The sequence below is a fragment of the Phacochoerus africanus genome, chromosome 2 (genome assembly GCF_016906955.1).
Source record: "Phacochoerus africanus isolate WHEZ1 chromosome 2, ROS_Pafr_v1, whole genome shotgun sequence".
NCBI classification, from domain to species: Eukaryota; Metazoa; Chordata; class Mammalia; order Artiodactyla; family Suidae; genus Phacochoerus; species Phacochoerus africanus.
The window spans coordinates 259,369,337-259,387,360 of NC_062545.1; the positions used below are offsets into that span (position 1 = coordinate 259,369,337).

The window sequence follows — 18,024 nt, forward strand, 5'->3', positions numbered from 1 at the left end:
AGGACCTACAGTACGTCAAGCATTTTGCTCGATCTCACTCTTTTCACAGTCCTCTCTGTCTGGAATATTCTTCTCTGACCTTCTTCCCTTCAACAATACCATTTTGGGTGTTCCCGTCGTGGCTCCATGGTTAACAAATCCGACCAGGAACCATGAGGTTGTGGGTTTAATCCCTGGCCTTGCTCAGTGGGTTGAGGATCTGGCGTTGCAGTGAGCTGTGGTGTAGGTTTCAGACGTGGTTCGGACCCTGCATTGCTGTGGCTGTGGTGTAGGCTTGGCAGCTACAGCTCTGATTAGACCCCTAGCCTGGGAGATTCCATATGCCATGGGTACGGCCCTAGAAAGGCAAATAGACAACAAGCAAACAAACAAAACCATCTTGCTCTTCAGAACTCAGACTAGACAATTCCCATGCTGGCCCTACTCTGATCCCACCAAGCCACTCAGGCAGTCTTCCTTTGTACCAGCACTGAATTCTCTACCACCTTCTATCACAGCCCTTTTCACACTCTATTGTCATCACCCATTTGATGGTCCCCCCTAGCAGACTTGAGACCCACAGGGCAAAGACGGTGCCTCATTTATTCTGCACTTCCAGGGCCCACACCGCAGGCTTCCAGTATGAGTCTTATAAGCTGACATTACCTTGGATTGAAATGGTGGAAGACCTGCTGGAGATCTCTTCTGGAGACTGGTGTCTCTCTTCTCCTTGTTTCTAGCTTCTCCACCAGAAAGAAAATGATTTCTTTATATGTCTTTTTCAAGATGTTCCTTTTCCAGAGAGCCAAAGTTGAGCTTTGGACTCTATATTCTCAATACCTTACTCTAAATGTCCTCAGCCATTAAGTGTGGCCAAGATACTACATTATGTTACACTTGCTAAAACAAAGCAGAAAGTATCTTTCAATCAGAATCACAGAATTGCAGAGCCAAGAAGGACATCAGAGGGAGTTCCCTTCATGGAGCAGCAGAAACAAATCTGACTAATAATCACAAGGATGTGAGTTCGATCCCTGGTCTTGCTTAGTGGGTCAGGGATCAGGCATTGTAATGAGCTGTGCTATAGGCTGCAGATGCAGCTTGGATCCCGTATTGCTGTGGGTGTGGTATAGGCCGGCAGCTGTGGCTCTGATTCGACCCCTAGCCTGGGAACATCCATATGCCACAGGTGAGGCCCTAAGAAGCAGGGGGGAACAAAAAGAATGATAAAAAATAAAAGGACTGTTCTCCAAAGAAGATATACAGATGGCCAGCAAACATGAAAAAATGCTCAACATCGCTGATTATAAGAGAAATGAAATCAAAACTACCATGAGATACCACCTCACACCAGTCAGAATGGCCATCATTCATAAGTCCACAAATAACAAGTCCTGGAGGGGGTGGTGGAGAAAAGGGAACCCTCCTGCACTGTTGGTGGGAATGTCAACTGGTACAGCCACTATGGAGAACAGTTTGGAGATACCTTAGAAATCTATACATAGAACTTCCATATGACCCCGCAATCCCACTCTTGGGCATATATCCAGACAAAACTCTACTTAAAAGAGACACATGCACCCGCATGTTCATTGCAGCACTATTCACAATAGCCAGGACATGGAAACAACCCAAATATCCACTGACAGATGATTGGATTCAGAAGATGTGGTATAGATACACAATGGACTACTACTCAGCCATAAAAAAGAACGACATAATGCCATTTGCAGCAACATGGATGGAACTAGAGAATCTCATACTGAGTGAAATGAGTCAGAAAGACAAAGACAAATACCACATGATATCACTTATAACTGGAATCTAATATCCAGCACAAATGAACATCTCCACAGAAAAGAAAATCATGGACTTGGAGAATAGACTTGCGGCTGCCCGATGGGAGAGGGAGGGAGTGGGAGGGATTGGGAGCTTGGGGTTATCAGATACAACTTAGAATAGATTTACAAGCAGATTCTACTGAGTAGCATTGAGAACTATGTCTAGATACTCATATTGCAACAGAAAAAAGGGTGGGGAAAAATGTATACATGTAAAGATAACTTGATTCCCTTGCTGTACAGTGGGGAAAAAAAAAAAGATTGTTTTGGCAAAAGATAAAAATAAAAATAAAAAATAAAAGGACATCATGGAATTATAATCTATTTGATTACAGAGAGAAATGGAGGCCGCTGAATTAGATGGATCTGGATCCGGTATTCTCCATTATATCATGCTCTACCAGACTGAAGATGCCTCGAGCACATGAACCACCAGACTTACTCTTCTTCAGTGTGATTCTCCAAGGTAGTGATTCTCAACCATGGCTTCACCTGGAGAGTTTTTATGAAAACTTGGAAATGATGCCCAGACTCCATCTCAAACCTATTAAATAGAACTTTGGATTGAAGTTCAAAGATTGGTATCTGCTTTTTAAGTCCAAACATGTACACAGGGTTGGGAACCACACTAAAAGGGGAAAGTGACTTTACTCAAAACATCATTCAAGGACAGAGTTCCAGGAGATCATTCTCATGGATGGTCCAGGACTCTTTCCACCCAGATACTTAGTTTGGACTCTTTTTCATCCTCTTTTATTTTTCACCATTAGGTAAAGATGCAGTGGGTCCATGCCTCCAGGGATGCACGCCAGCTCCATGATGGTTTGAATGAATAATGAAAAAGGGCTAGATGACATTTTTCAAGATTAAAAATCAATTTAAAACCTTTGAGATCATCTGACCTAGTTTCTGAGCCACAGTCTCCTAGTGTATAAAGGGCAGTCAGCAGACTTGAAGCTACCATTTATCCATCACCTACCATCTGCCAGAAACTGTGCTGAGTGTCTTACTTATGTTATTCCATTTCAACCTCAAAACCACTCTTAGAAGAAGGAAGTACAATATGCCATGACACAGCTGAGGAAAGCAGGAGCCAGTGGGTTAAAATGATCTTCCCAAAATCACTCTGCCAGGATCGTAACTGGACCACAAATTAAGCACTGAATCCGGGCTATCTCTGGTAACCTCACTCACGCCAGGCAGAGTATAAATGATAAATAGAAGGATAAATACATACATACATCACATATTTTGACTCACCCACATGTATTTTCTAAACGAATTGTTCTGCTTGTCCTCAAATTGTAATCATTGTGGTTTGTAAATTGCGCCCTTCTTAAAAACCATTCTCAGCGGTTATCTGGCTGCATAATATTCCATCAAGCTGAGGCATTGTAATTTACTTAGCTATTTCCCTATTGTTGGACATTCAAGCTCATTCTAATTTTTCAATATTACAGATTATGCTACAGTGAATATCTGTAGGTTTAGAATGTCATGAAAAATGGGTAGTGTCATGGAAAAAATATGGTCATAACGTTGAGTAGAAAAACAATTGCAAATGTATGTGTTGATTAGAGTTACAATGATGAGAAAAAATATATATGTAAATGAGGATGAGGAAAAATGAAGAAAGCTCTTTTGTTTAGAAGGTTCTTGTTTCTATTTTTCTATTTCACTCTAGTAGTATTATTACATGATTTTCACACTGGTGAAAAAAAAACAATAAGCACACCAGCCCCAATGTTACTGAAACATCTCAGTTCCCTAAGTGTCCTCACAATGGAGAGATGAGCTTAGAAGTCAGTGGTCTTCACTTTTTCCATGGACAGACACCAGAGGAGGAGCTTCTTAAAGCCTGGAGCTGTGTCTTATTAACCCCTGATTCCCAAGAAAGCCGTACTGTTCCTGGAATCTAAAATGTGTGTTCGATGAATAAAACCATAGAATTTCAGAGCCTGAAGAGACCTCAGATGTAATTTATTCAAGCACCACATCTCAACTGGAAGGATGGAGACCACAAAAGACTGGGCCAAGGTTCCCCAGCATTTGAGTGCAAGAGGCAGAGTTGACCCCACTTTTTCCAAAATCTTCTCTAATTAGAAGAGGCAGATGGTTAGCCAATGTGCTCAGTCAGAACCATGAAGGAAGAGTCTTTTCCAGTCCAACACAGAATAGGTTTGATTCAATGAACTTGGGGCCCTGCACCTTGTCATGCGTGTGAGTTAGTTACAGATCTCCCCTGAAACCCTACATTCCATAGCCTCTGAGCTGTTCTCATGACAAGTGTCTCTGAACTGTGGTATCGACTTCCTCCCTATGGAGCACCAGGTGGTTTGATGGTGCCTGAGATGTTGAGAGAAGGTCCTTGTCAGCCCAGGAACTCTCCACCCTGGAACTCTCCAATTTCTAGTCTGCACCTTCTCCTAGGATAGCCTCTGCTGCTGCTGCCTTCATTTACCATCCAGTGGGGGTGGCGAGTGAATTCCAAAACGGCCCCCAAAATTCCCATGCTCCAGACCACCTTCCATAATTCCCCTCTTCTCGAATGTGGTTAGGTCTGCGAACATGATGGCATTCCCCCTCCATGATTAAATTATGTGATCTGAGAAAGGTGAAGGGAGCTTTCAATATAATTAAGGTCCAAAAGCAGCTGACTCTGACTTAATCACATAGGAGTTTACCTTGGATGGCTCTGGCCAGATCAAATGAGTCTTAAAAGAGACTGGGGCCTTGAAGGAAGAAAGTCAAAGTAAAAGACAGACTCTGTGGCTGCCCTTGAAGAAGCCAACAGTCATGCTGTGAAGTGCCTCTGGGAGTGACCTCTGAGAACTGGGAGTGGTCCCTGCCAACAGCAGCTACAGAGCTGGCCTGTCAGTCCTACAGCTACAGGGAAATGAAGTCTGCCAATGCCCATGTGCACCTGGAAGGAGGCCCTGAGCCTAGACAGAGGTCACAGCTACAGCCAACTCCTTGATTTCAGACCCTGAGCAGAGAGCCCGACAATGACATAAACTGGACTTTTGACCCAAAGAACTACTGTGAGAGAAATGGAGCAGCTAAGTCTGTGGGTGTTGGTTACACAGAAAGAGCAACAAGAATGCTGACTCCTACTTTGCTTTTCTGGTCAGTCTTCTCCTGGTCCAGATTTGACTTGGCCCTGGCTCCATCTGAATGTCCTACAGGCACCCCAAAGGCAGCAGCTCCAAAGCTGGGCTCTGTGCTCTCCCTCCTGAAGGTCTGCTGTTCCTCCCTGTCCTGGCACTGTGATTCTCTCCAGCCACCACCAGGAATCAAACGAATGCTCATCTTTTATTTATTATTCTTTTCATGGCCATACCTGCAGCATAAGGAAGTTCCTGGGTTAGGGGTCAAGTCAGAGCCACAGCTGCGGCCTATGCCACAGCCACAGCAATGTCAGATCTGAGCTGTGCCTATGACCTATACCACAGCTCACTGCAACGCTGGAACCTTAACCCACTAAGTGAGGCCGGGGATAGAACCCACCTCTTCATAGAAACAATATAAGGTCCTTAACCCACTGAGCCACACTGAGAACTCCAAAATGCTCATCTTCAGCAATCCCCACTGGTTTGCCTTCTTAGAGCCAAGCAGTCACGGGCCCTAAACTGTATCTTAACATGCTGCTGGCAGCCATGCCTTCCCAGGCTCTCCCCAGTTGCACCCATTCAACCTCAGCAGCCTCCTAACTGACTGCCCACCTCTAGTCTGTCCCCTCCAGTATGGAGAGAGTGCTCTTCCTAAACCAGACATAGGGGAATGCAGCTTGCTTCTTCAAATCCTTCCTGGACACCCGCAGGTCACATAGGTTCAAGTTCAAAATCTTTCCTATTCACATGCAGATGTGTTTTCTTGGTACCCAGCCACCTCTCCTTCCTTCCTCTGGTTTCAGCTTTACTATTGGTTCCTCAGAGATGCCTTTCACCACTTTCCCCATCCTATGAGTTCCCCTGTATTTTCTGCAGAGGCACTTGTCACAGTTTAAAAGGATATGTCCCTTTCTGTGTTTATTTGTGAAATTCCCCCTCCCTCCCCTTTGCTCCCAAGCATGACTGTATAATTCACAAGGGCCATCCCACTAATGAACCTGTTTCCCACTATAGACCTGGTCCTTAGCACAGAGCATCAGTGGAATTGGATGTTTAGTAGACATTGGTTGATTCCATGAATGAACAGATAAATGAACTTGACAATCAAATCTTTTCTGATCTGGGTCAATTCAACCTTCTCAGCTTTATTCTGATGATCTTCCTTCACACACACTGCACTCTAGTGACACACATTTCTTTGGATCATCACGTAAATCCTAGAAAGTGGGCTTCTCACCTTCATTTTTTAGAAAAGGAAATTGAAGCCTGGAAAGTCAACTAACTTGTCCAAGTCACCCAAAGTAACAGTCAGGGCTCCATAAAGTCACTCATGCAAGCATCCCACCACACACTTGGCACACAGCCTGCAGTCATGCCTGGTTTTATCTGGGAAAGAAATTTTGCAGGCTAGGAGAATCCTGGCCATCCTGCTGGATTGCGAAGAAAGGGGATGACAGCCTGCTCATGCTTGGGCGGGAGGCAGAGAGTCACAATCCTTCAGCATAAGGAAAAGGGGGTAAAATCCTGCTGAGCTTAGTTGAAAAACAAGAAAGCGAGAGAGAGACTGATTATTCCTTCTCGCTAGTGTAAGCAACTAAAAACGACATGTTTGCTTTATCGCCTTTGGTCTCCCATTTGAAGCTTGACAGCCGTCTCCCTCCCTTGGATGCTGGGCTGTCAGGTGCTGAGCTGGCTGGCATTGCTAGGGAGGAGGAGGAAGAAGAACAATTTAAACAATATTTCAGGGACCGACCGTCACGAGCCTGGGGAGGGAGTTTTTTGAAGTTGTCTGGCTCCCTCAGTGCTTTCAAGGAACCCTCGCTTGTGAAGAGTTTGATGGCTCTGCAGGTTGTGGATGGGTAGTCTCAGAGGGACCTTTAAGAGAAACAACAACAACAACCCAAACACCCTATTTCCTCTGAGGTTTGAAGGAAGGGAGAGGAAAAAAAACATCAGACAAGAGGTTTTTGAGCCTCTAACAATTTCTGAATACATAATTTTCTCTTCTCTAATGTTTTGTTAAATAGGGCCAAATGCAGGCGTAGATCAAAGCTAGGTTTCCACATTTTACTTTTCTTTTCAGTAAGAAAAATCTAAACTCCCAGGCTCATTTCTTCATGAGGGAAACTGAAATCTCTTTAGAACATTTATGGGAGCTGCTAGAACATTCTGGAGGAAAATACCTACTTACTCCCAAGCACAAATAGCTAATGACCAAGATAAGAGTTATAAAAGGGAAGGAGTTAAAATCTCTAACATTCTTTTGGGGGCTGATACTGGGATATGGTGGCAAGAGATTCTGAAAACAACTGGAATGGGATTCAAGTCTCCATCCTGCAACTTACTGATTCTATGACCTTGGGGAAGTCAGTCTGCCTGGTTTTAGTTTCATTCTTTTGCATATAGAGACAATGACAGTAATAGATCACACTGGCTGATTGGTGAATATGCAATGAACCTGGCACCAAAGTGACACTCAATAAATGGTCATTTGGAATTGTTATTCCTCTTAGAACTGTGAATCAAATTCCTGGCTTGGGAAAGGGGGATATACACTGGTAGAAGCCAAGGCCAGAATAGGAATAGAGAAGTGCTGTTGGCTAGGATGTCAAGGGCAACAGAGTGGCTTTCCTCAACTCTGGCAGAGAATTAGAATCTAGAAAGAATTTTATACCAATACCCAGACGCCTTGGTAAGATATTCCTTGAGGGTCCCTGGGTCTGAGATAAGTATTTGAAACTGGTTTTTGTTTTTTTCGTTTTTGTCTGTTTTTTTTTAGTTCTGTGTTTCAATTAGGCCAGAGAATCACAGTCCTTCTTATAACACAACTGAAGACACCTGCCTTACTGGGGGCTCTGACCTGACCCAGATTCTAGGACTCACCATTCCTTCAAGTGGGCAACACTGGAGTCTCCCATCTCTTATGCAGGCCCTAAATATCCAGCCTCCCCAGGGGATATTGTCTTACACTTCTGAAAAGAGATCCTCTGCCCAGAGCCTTGGACTTAATAGTTTGCTTTGTTCCAGGCCTACTGCATTGTCCTCTGGGAAAGAGTCTGAATTTCATAGAATATTTTTTAGACCAAAAAAAAAAAAAAAAAAATCCTTACACTCAATTCTTGCTTCTTACTGATGGTTCTTCTCAGTGGTATACTGGTAGATATTTAACAAGGGGCTCTCTGGGTGGACTTCCATCACAGTGCTTGCCAATTTCCATGGTGTAAATACTTCCACCATGGCTGAGTATAAGCTGCCATCATGACATCACTCAGAGCCGAGATGGGAATGATGATCAAAATGGGCTCTCACTAACTGCTATGGGTTGTTGCTAGCACAGCACTAGAAGATGTCTTTGTTGTATGTTTTCCTCCCATAGCAAACACCAAGATGCCATTGATGGTGGGGCCCTGGGAGGGTTGGTCCCTGGCTACTGCCTTTTCCCCTCTCCACTGAACTAACTTCTCAGTATCTGAGCTAGTTCTGACCATCCCCATTCCTGGCCCCAGCTCCTCCCAGACTGATGTTCCCTGGAGTGTTGCAGAGTTTACACTGAGAAATTCTTAAGAATCAGGCATTAGATCAATCATATAATAGTCTGACCAGATTTCTGAAACCGAAGAGCTTAAGTCCACATCTCAGCTCCCCTCACCTCATGGTAGTCTCAGGCAAGTGACTTCTCTAGGTTTCAATTTCCTTAGCTATACAATGGAGGTGAAAGTGATCCCTTCCCATGGTATTATTTGGAATTCTTTTTTTTTTTCTTGGAATTCCATATGACAGTGCATATAAAGAGCATATGCCAATGCAGTGTGAGTTCAATAAATCAAGTGTAGTTTTGCATTCTCTTTTCCTTTCTCTCTCCTTGGGTATGTTTCCATCGTGACCTCTCAGAATGATGTGCTGAGAACTTAGAGAGGGTCAAGTTCTACTTCATAGATTGACAGACAGGAAATTGAGGTCCAGAGCCTTGTTGGGTCCTCACAGCCAAACAAGCATACACCCATGATTAGAACCCTAGTCTTAAGCCTTCCAGTAATTGCACAATCCTCTCTTGCTTGGTCCCTCTGCCCTCTGGCCCTGTCTCCCCCAATTCCCTGGCAAGTTCACTCATACAGCACTCCTTCTCCCTGGCTTTCCACCCTACCCTAACCTGCCCCTGCTCTCCCCATGTCCACACCAGAGGAGAACTGATACCTACCCCCAACCCCGGAAAGCTTAGATGCTTCCATCTTCGGTGCTAACCCTTTGTGTTCAGCACAAGCCATGCTGCCCTCAGCCAGATTCCTTGTTGGGTAAGGACAGCAGACTCTTTAGGCAGAGGAAGTTGAAAGAAGTAAGGAATTGGAAACTTGCCTCTATTTCCTATCCTCCTCACCCGCTCCTGACTCCCCCCACCTGCCCCACGGCCCCTCTGCAGCCTGGGTTTTGGGTTACTCTTTCCAGGCCATTCTAGCTACAAAGGCTTAGGATGATTAAATTCCAAGCCCCAATCGATCTGTCTTCAGTGTTTACTCTGTCCGAGTAGCAGGTCCTAGGGGTGGGCCCCACAGGCTGGCAGAGGGCCAGATGTTCCTGTGGAAAATGCTGTCCTTAGGCAAGGGGCAAGGGTGGCAAAGGAAAAAAAAAACAAAACATGTTGCAATGTCTCCAAGAAGCCAGGCCCACCGAGTTTATGTTCTTACCTAGAATGCTATTATTTTTTTTTCCTAAAAGCAAGATCAATTTGCAGACCAGCACACTGGAAAAAGGCCATGGAGCCGTGCCTGGCTCAGACACTGATTTGCTGTGCTTAACTGGTTACCGTTTAGTGGACATTGATCACATGGCAGCACATTCCGCTAAGCATGCCCTTTGCATAGATTATCTCCTTTAATGCCCACAACAAGCCTCAGGAAGAGTAGCAGGAGTAATTCTCGGCTTATTATCCTCCTTTACCCGGGAAACTGAGGTCCAGAGAAAAAAGTGCCTTGGCCAAAGCCACACAGCCAGGAAGCAGCAGAGCAAGGATATGGACCCCTGGTGCTGATTCTGAAGCCTATAATCAACCTAGAAGGACTATTATTTACTTAATATTTTAGCCTGGAAATACTCTCAAATTGAGAGAAAAACTGCAAGGATAAGGAGAATACAGAAAACATCCATGTATCCTTTGTCCAGAATCACTTACTGTTAACATTTGACTGTCATGTGAAGAGGTGATATTTTAACCTTGGAAAAAAAGCTTCCCTTCTCTCAGCCTTGGTTTGGTTCTGTATAAAATGGACAACTGGATGGATTATCTCTGAGGCTAATAAAAAAGGAAACAAAATTTAAAAAAAAACCCTCTGGTTTGATGAGAGGTGTTGGTTAAAGAATGGGGTGGTGCCCCAGTAGTCAAGGCATGGGTCCTGCATTTTTCTCCAGGAGATTTGCCATCATTCCCCAAACCACAGAGTTGGGTTGTACCCAGTTTCTGGCATCTTTCCAATTCCCACCCCTTGGGTACCATGTACCCTTTGCCCTCATACTTGATAGGTACTGTTTTGTTGATGTTCAGCCTTCATGCCACCCCATTCTCTTCTCCTAGAGTCTCTGCTCCATCTGGGCATTCTCAGCTCTCCTGCCTTCCATTCCCAAGGGCATCCTTTCCTGCAGAGATGGCTTAAACTTTCCCTTACTTATCCACTTCTTCTAAAACATGATTAAATGTGTGTGTGTGTGTGTGTGTGTGTGTGTGTGCACACACGTGTGCATGTGCTTTGGCAGGGGAGAATTAAAAAAAGTTCACACATCTGTACTAACTTTTGCTTATCATTCAAGAGTCCCTATCATTATAGAAAATCTCAGCTTAAAAAATGTCAAATTAAACAGCAACTAAAAGAAATAAGCTAAACCAGGGGACATCCATGCCCTGGTTCTCTTTGCTCAGAAACTAATCAGCAAAGCTTGGAGGAAAATGCATGGGACTGGGAATCAGATAACCTGCGTTTCTAGAACAGGCTGAGAAACCAGCAGAGGTCCAGAGCTTGAACAGCAAGATTCACCCAAGGCCACACAGCCACCCACACAGATCTGGGCTGGGAGGTTACACATGCTGTGCCTGAGGTTACGCACACCATCGACACTTCTGTCCTTCACCCTCAATTCAACATGACCTTATTCTGATCGGCATCACTTCTCTACGTGAGCTGTGTTTCTCACCCAAGGAGGTTATCAGTGCCTTGAGGCCAGGGACCCAGGCCCCGCTTCTCACACTGCCTAGCATCATGCTTAGTAAGGTGGTCCACTCTCTAAATGTAGGTTAGATTAGAATGAGCTTCGGACGTGATGGCACGAGGTGTGAATATCCTTGTTTCACAAAGAGGAAAACAGTGGACCCACGAGGGCACATTCTGGCCAAGGGGCACTGAGTGAGTTAGTGGGGGAAGGGGTACAGACCTGACTGTGCCTCTCCTGACTCTGAGTCCAGTGTCCTCTGCTGCATGGAGTGTCATCTGTGGTTAATAGAGGTGAAATTCTGCCCAGAGGGAACCTATCACAGCCAGCTCTACTCCCTTAGGTTAATTCTGTCAACCACCATCAGAATTAGCAAACCCCACACAAGTAATGGTGGATGGTCATTTACTTGACTAAACATTGACCTCACTGCTTGCCAAAGAGATGCCTTTAAGCAGCAGGACCACGTATGACATGAGATCAGATGCATTTCACAAAGCATTGTGAGATGTCATTCATGCTTTCTGGACTGGTTTCACAAGTGACCTGTATGATGTGTATGGCTTAGGGCAGAGGGCAGAGAAGTGTGAGCCACTGATGAAATCTGGACCAGCATCTGGTTTTGGAAATAAAGTTTTATGAGGACACATTTACGTTCATCCTTCTGTGTGTTGGTTGCGGCAGCTTTCCAGGTACAATGGCAGGACTGAGCAATTCTGATGGTGACAGTGTGGTCTGCAGAGCTGAAAATGTTTACTAATTAAGCATGGGCAGAAAAGGGTTGCTGACTGCTGATTAGGGAAGTCCCACCAGACACACATCTCTAGGTCTCTCAATCTCTGTTTCTCAGTCCCTTTGTCTTTCTTCCTCTCTACTCACTCACCGTCTTGATTCCTCCAGTTCTTTGCTTTGGGATGGGGTTTTTGGGGCCAGAGCAGACCCCTCTGATGAACAGTCCCATTTTCCTGACAAAGAACCTGAGGCTCAAGGAAGTCAGGGTTCATCCTTAGTCTATATCATCAATATCTTTTCCAGTAGAACCTATGGCCAAAATTGAGATTTTAGCTGATTTAGATTAGGGTGGAGACTGTTTTCAAGCGAAGGGGAATTTCAGGAGGAAAGAACAAAATTTCTTGAGCACATTTGGGTAAGTCCTGTAGCCTTCCATCCCTAGACATGCTTGCTCTGTGAGATAGGCATGAACAGCCTTATTTTATGTAACAGGAAGGGCCCAGAGGTTAAAAGCTCATCTGTGGCCACACAAAGCAGATGAGGTAAAGTCAGGATTCTGAGCCAGGTCTGGCTGAATCTAACACCACTTTTATTTATCTCATGAGAGGGATGTCAGCAGGAAAATCCTGCGAGGTGTTTCTTCTCTCCTTCCTCTCCACGTCCTTTCTGCACCATCAGCCAGGCTGTATCCTCTTCTGCTCGGGAACCTCCTGGACCTTTACCTCCTATCACCCTGCACTCACCCGACCACGCTCCGAGAAGTGAGGCAGAGTGGGCTTCCAACAGTAGTACTCGGGCCTTCCTCAAACCACCAGGCATGCTCTTTCCTGTTGGCCTTGAAGTGGAAGAAGGGGCAGGGCAGAAGCCTTAGTTCTGCTCACCAGGAGCAGGAAAAAAAGAGGCGACACCACCACCACCACCACCACCAATAACTGGAAATGGAGTGAGAGAAAACAGAGGGGCTAGACAGAAAACCAGCAACCACCCTGAACATTCATGATGATCCTGACCCTGGGCTAGGAACATCATCCATTCATTCATTCATTCATTCACCATTCATTTGTTCATCTATGGGCACCCACAGCTGAACCAAAAATACAGACTCATCCCTGGTTTGGTGCAGGGACAGAAAGCTGGGCTCAAGTGACAATCAATGTGCCTGTCCTAATGATGCTTCTGGTTCAGTGGAGAGTTCAGTATGCCCAGAGAACATACTGGTAATGCAAAACTACAGGGGTGATGAAATCCGCAGAGAGAACAGCACAGGAGCTGGTTTAGAATGAAATAGGGAAATTAGGGGTGGGACGGCTTAGCTGAGACACACCATTTAGGTCAGAGTGAGTGGGAGTGAGTCGGAGGCCAGGGGGAGGCTTCCGGGAGAGAAAATTTGTAAAGGTTCTAGAGAAGAGGCCTGAGAAGCAGAAGCAGACAGAGCCACTCAGGGGCTTGGAGGTTTGGCAAGAAGTTCACAGTCTGTCCCAAATCCAAAAAGGATCCAGCATTGTCTCTGGTGGCACAGGTTCAATCCCCAGCCCTGTGCAGTGGGTTAACAGGATCTGGCATTGCCATGACTGGGGCTCAGATTTGATCCCTGGCCTGGGAACTTCCATAAGCCCTGGGTGCAGCCACAAAAGGAAGGCAGGAAGGCAGGAAGAAAAGAAAAGGAAAAAAAAAAAAGAAAGGGAAAGAAAAGAAAAGAAAAGAAAAGAAAAAGAAAAGAAAAGAAAAGGATTAAAGCTTCTAGGCAGAGAAGAAGCAACATGGTCCCCATTTACCTTCAGGATTGAGAATGATTTGGAAACAGCAAGTGAGACCATTGAGAAGGTGACTGTAATAGGTTTTAAGCAAAGGATTCAGGGGACAGGCACTGGGATTGTGGCCATGAAGAAAGAGAGAAGTTGTTGCCAGGAGTTGTCATTACAAAAGGAGATGCTGGTGTTTCCATCCAACCCCACCATAACCCTGAGAGGATGGTATTCCTACCCCATCTTAAAGAGATTACTGCTCTTGCTTTGAGGATTAAAACAGTGACAGAGACAAGTCTGGGCCTGGTCACTGTCCAGCTTTGACTCTTCCAAGAAGACCTCCCAGATTTTCCTAGTGTTTCCCCCATCTCTCTCCTTTCTCTCAGAGCTGGGATAACATCTGGTTATATTTTGTCTTCCCAAGTCTTCTAACATCTTTCCCAGCACCACTCAGCCCCATGCAGCAGCCATAAGAAGACCTTCACCAGCATTTGTTGACTTTCTCTTGAGCATCTCTACTTGAAAAAAGATTAAGAAAGCGAGACTCTGGATGGGCAGGGATTCGGATAGTCACTCAAAAAACTGGTGGCACATCTAGGACTAGAAACCACTGCTCCTGTCACCTTCTAGTGACCCAAGGGTCAGGGATTCCTCTGAGCACTTCGAAGACAGTAATAGTTGAATGCCTGGGTCTAAGCCCACATGCCCCTAGATTTGGGGAATGTAATCCAGATCCTGTTTTCAGATGGACCTGAAGGGGTCTGATGAATTAAGATGGATTAGAGGAGTTCCCATCATGGTGCAGCGGAAATGAATCTGACTAGGAACCATGAGGTTGCAAGTTCGACCCCTGGTCTTGCTCAGTAGGTTAAGGATTCAGCATTGCCGTGAACTGTGGTGTAGGTCACAGATGCGGCTTGGATCTGATGTTGCTGTGGCAGTGGTGTAGCTTCAACTGGACCCCTAGCCTGGGAACCTCCATATGCCGTGAGTGCAACCCTAAAAAGAAAAAAAAAAAAAAGATCCTATCTTCCAAATGCTAGGAGATCTGTTAACAAGCAGCATAGGGGCCAGCCCTTCTGGTATATTAGCTCTTTCCTTCCCCACCTCAGTCAGTGCTCTTTCCTCAGCAGCCTGGCTCCACCATGACCTCTTCTCCCTCTCCTTAAACCCACCCGCGTGGTTTACCAACTAATTGCAAACCTTAGAACATCCTCCCAGGGCTATAATTTTACTTTCCTCATTTTTTTTAGATTAGGCAACTAATGCACAGAGAGGTTACAGTTCATGTTCAAGATGGCACTGCCAATGAGTGGTGGGGCTGGGATTTCAACCCAGGCAACCCGCCAGCCACAAGAATCCATGCTCTTAATACTCTGCTCCATTGTCCTCTCATCCCCCAGGACTCCTACAGTATCCCCAGCTCACCTTTGCACTGCACATTTTTCCTATCAGGGCAACCCGCTAAAGGTGCCCCGACTCTTGGCAAAGAAGGGTCACAGCCATTCCCTGGTGACTGTGGTATCTGCAGCACCAGGCACTGGGCTCCAAGTTTATCTGGCTGGAGCAGGAACTTTGCCTGAGCCAAGTTCATGCTCTTGCTCAACAAACAAACAGGGCAGCAGCAGCAGCAATGATCTTGATAGCATCAACTGCAAGAATGCTTTCTCTGTGATCCTGAAAAAGGATGGGGTAACACACTCAAGCAATCTAAGCTGCGGTTCCTTCCTTACTCCCTCCATTCCCATCCTAGTTGGGTTCTTCCTCCTTACCATTTCTCATCACCTAACAGGATAGTATTTTGATAGAATACGAGCTCCGAGGCGGCAGGGAGTTTTCAGAGTTGCTGCTTGGTTTCTGCTCCCATTGCCTAGAAGACAGTTAGACACATTGTTGGTGCCTAACAAATATTTGAGGTGTGTAGGGAAAGGAGAGGGGGAAGGAGGGAGGCATGGAGGGAGGGAGATGGACTCAGTGGGAAGTAGCTGGAGAAAAGAGCAGAGTGGTGGGCGGGAAGGGAAATAGAAGAGACAATGAGAGAAGAGAGGAGAGAGAGGCACAGAGAAGAAGACAGAAGAAAGGCTGAGGAATGAGAAGCAAGCAGTGATAGATGAGGGTGGAAAGAAAAGAGAAAGGAGAGAAAACAAAGAAATAGAAATGAAAACAAATAAGCAAGCAAACAAATGCAGCATACAGAGGCAGAGGAGGAAGATGTGGTAGGACCGGAGCAGGAGGGAGGGGGGCCTTGACATTTGTGGACAGTAAGTGGAGAGGGCGGAGCAGCTCTGGCACTCAGCGGGCATGGGGGCCAGGGAAGGAGGCGTGTGTGTTGGGTGGGGCGGTGTATATTATAGCCCCAGCATCTTCTCCATCTTAGAAACAGAGCCAGCCTTTAGGAGGGTATGGAGGCATTGGGCCAAAGTGTTCATTTCAAGTCCTGCGGCTTGCTTTTGCTTTTTTTTTTTTACATTTAACTCCAATTTACCACGGGGAACACTTACTAATGGATGTTTTTTTCCAAGTAGCTATAAAGAGCCCAGTCCTGCAGAGAAGACCCCAGACTTCCCCAGCCCCTAATTCTGGCTGCTGTACTGGCAGAGGGAGAAGACAGGTCAAGAATTGTCCATCCCCAACTTCTAAATCTCTGATGCGTCATCTACCAGAATCTAAATTTCTGATGCAGCATCTACCAGACCTCCGAGGCATAGGAAGAGTGAGGGGCGGGCTCACACGTTCTAATGTCTGCAGAAGCTTTGAGACCTTCCCAGGTGCTGTATCAAGGGACACATTGCCCCTTAGGGGGTCTTTTCAGTGAAAGGCACCGGGTTGGGAGATATGGAAAACAACGGCAAGAACTGTACTGACATTAGTGATGCCTACTTTCTTTGCCCTTAGTATATCCTAGACACCGTGATGCATTTCGAATATAACAAAACCATAATTCACCTCCAAGTCTAGGAGGCAGTTGCAAGGCCCAGCTCACAGATGACAAAACTGAGGTATAAGGTAGGTGGATAATTTGCCCAACAGCAAAAGGCACCCAGAGAAGCTACATGACCTATGCCTTTCAAAGGCCCATCACCCATGACGGAGCTGATTTGTAAGGAAGATTCTCCCCTTCTTCCCCACCACAGGCCCTTCTTCAGCCCACTTCTGTGCAGAGGTTGGGGGTTGGGAGGGGGCAAAGCATAGGCTGCCACGTGCCTGGATTAGTGGCCATCATGTTTGCAGGAGGACATCCCTTCTCTCCAGGGCCTGGTCTAAGCCCCTGGATCTGCCCATAATCCCTGGCAGGGAATATATGTTTGCACCCCAAATTCTCTCCCAAGGCTGTCATCATGAACTTGCTACTTCGCCATCCTTAGAAAACACTCAGGGGTGAGGAATTCGATGCTCAGGTGATTGCCTGACATATGATCAATTTTCCCTTCAGAGTGTGTTTTCCTGCGATGACTGTGGATGACTGTGGACATTGCCAGTGAGGTCAAGCCCTTGAAGGTGGTCCTGCTTCATCACACTGAGGAAGAAATATGATGCATTGATACTGATTTTGTCCCTTGCGTCCATTGTCTAGAAAATCCCAAGGAGTCCTGTTTATAGGAACCATCTGGAGAACTCTATCCGGTCTCTGTGTCAGGTCAGTAGAATTTCCTGAGCAAATGCTGGTTTTCTCCTGTAAGCCCTGTGCATTTTACTGCTGAGTGGGTTTCCTTTTGCACTTTGGTTGCTAAGAATCTCAGAGTTAAGCTGTCAGCTCCTTCTAAGAACCACACCACACAGCACGGCATGGATTACTGTGCATACATCTAAGCTAAGTCTGAATAATTTTCCTTACTCCTCTTTTCCTTTCAATCTGATTTTCTACTGTGATGGATTTTTTTTTAAAAAAACTGCATAAACTTGAAGAACCATCTTGCAATCCTTTGAGGAATGGGGGTGAGACAGAGCGTAAATAAGAATGGGATGCCAAGCTCAGTGTTAACTGGATCAGGATCAGGTTGAAGAAGATTCAGGGTTTGTCATGAAGCACAGAGTTGGCTTCCCTGGTTTTCCTCCTACACGCCCTGGTTCTGGAACCTTCCCAAGGACTCCGTTACCTTTGCTGCGGCGCCGGCTGCGGTACTGCTCCGTGTAGAATGTCAGCTGCGTTTCGTCGTCTGCCTCTGATCCCGAGGTCCCCTTGGTTCTCCCAAAGCTGATCCCCCCTGCGAGGAAGCACAATCCCTCAGTCATTGCAGGCCCCCAGGAGCACACGAAATCACTCAGCCATCCCAAAGATCAGCAACCCTGTCCCCAGACTCCTTTCTGTAAAGCCCGAGTGGCCCAGGAGTAGGTGTGATTTACACAAGTTCAGGCTCTGCAGTGATGCAGATCTGGGCTCTAACCACAGACTGGCAGCTCTGGGGCTGTGTGACCTTGAGA

The 18,024-nt window shown here is 45.9% G+C and overlaps 1 protein-coding gene across 3 annotated transcripts in view; it reads right to left on the reverse strand.

Moving 5' to 3' along the window:
- ASTN2 (astrotactin 2) overlaps nucleotides 1–18,024 on the reverse strand; it is a 912,080-nt gene that overhangs the window by 580,208 nt on the left and 313,848 nt on the right. For all 3 annotated transcript variants that reach the window (XM_047768264.1, XM_047768263.1, XM_047768262.1), the window contains one exon: nucleotides 17,700–17,807. In XM_047768264.1, coding sequence (XP_047624220.1) covers nucleotides 17,700–17,807 — 108 coding nt within the window. The remainder of the gene's footprint in view (nucleotides 1–17,699; nucleotides 17,808–18,024) is intronic.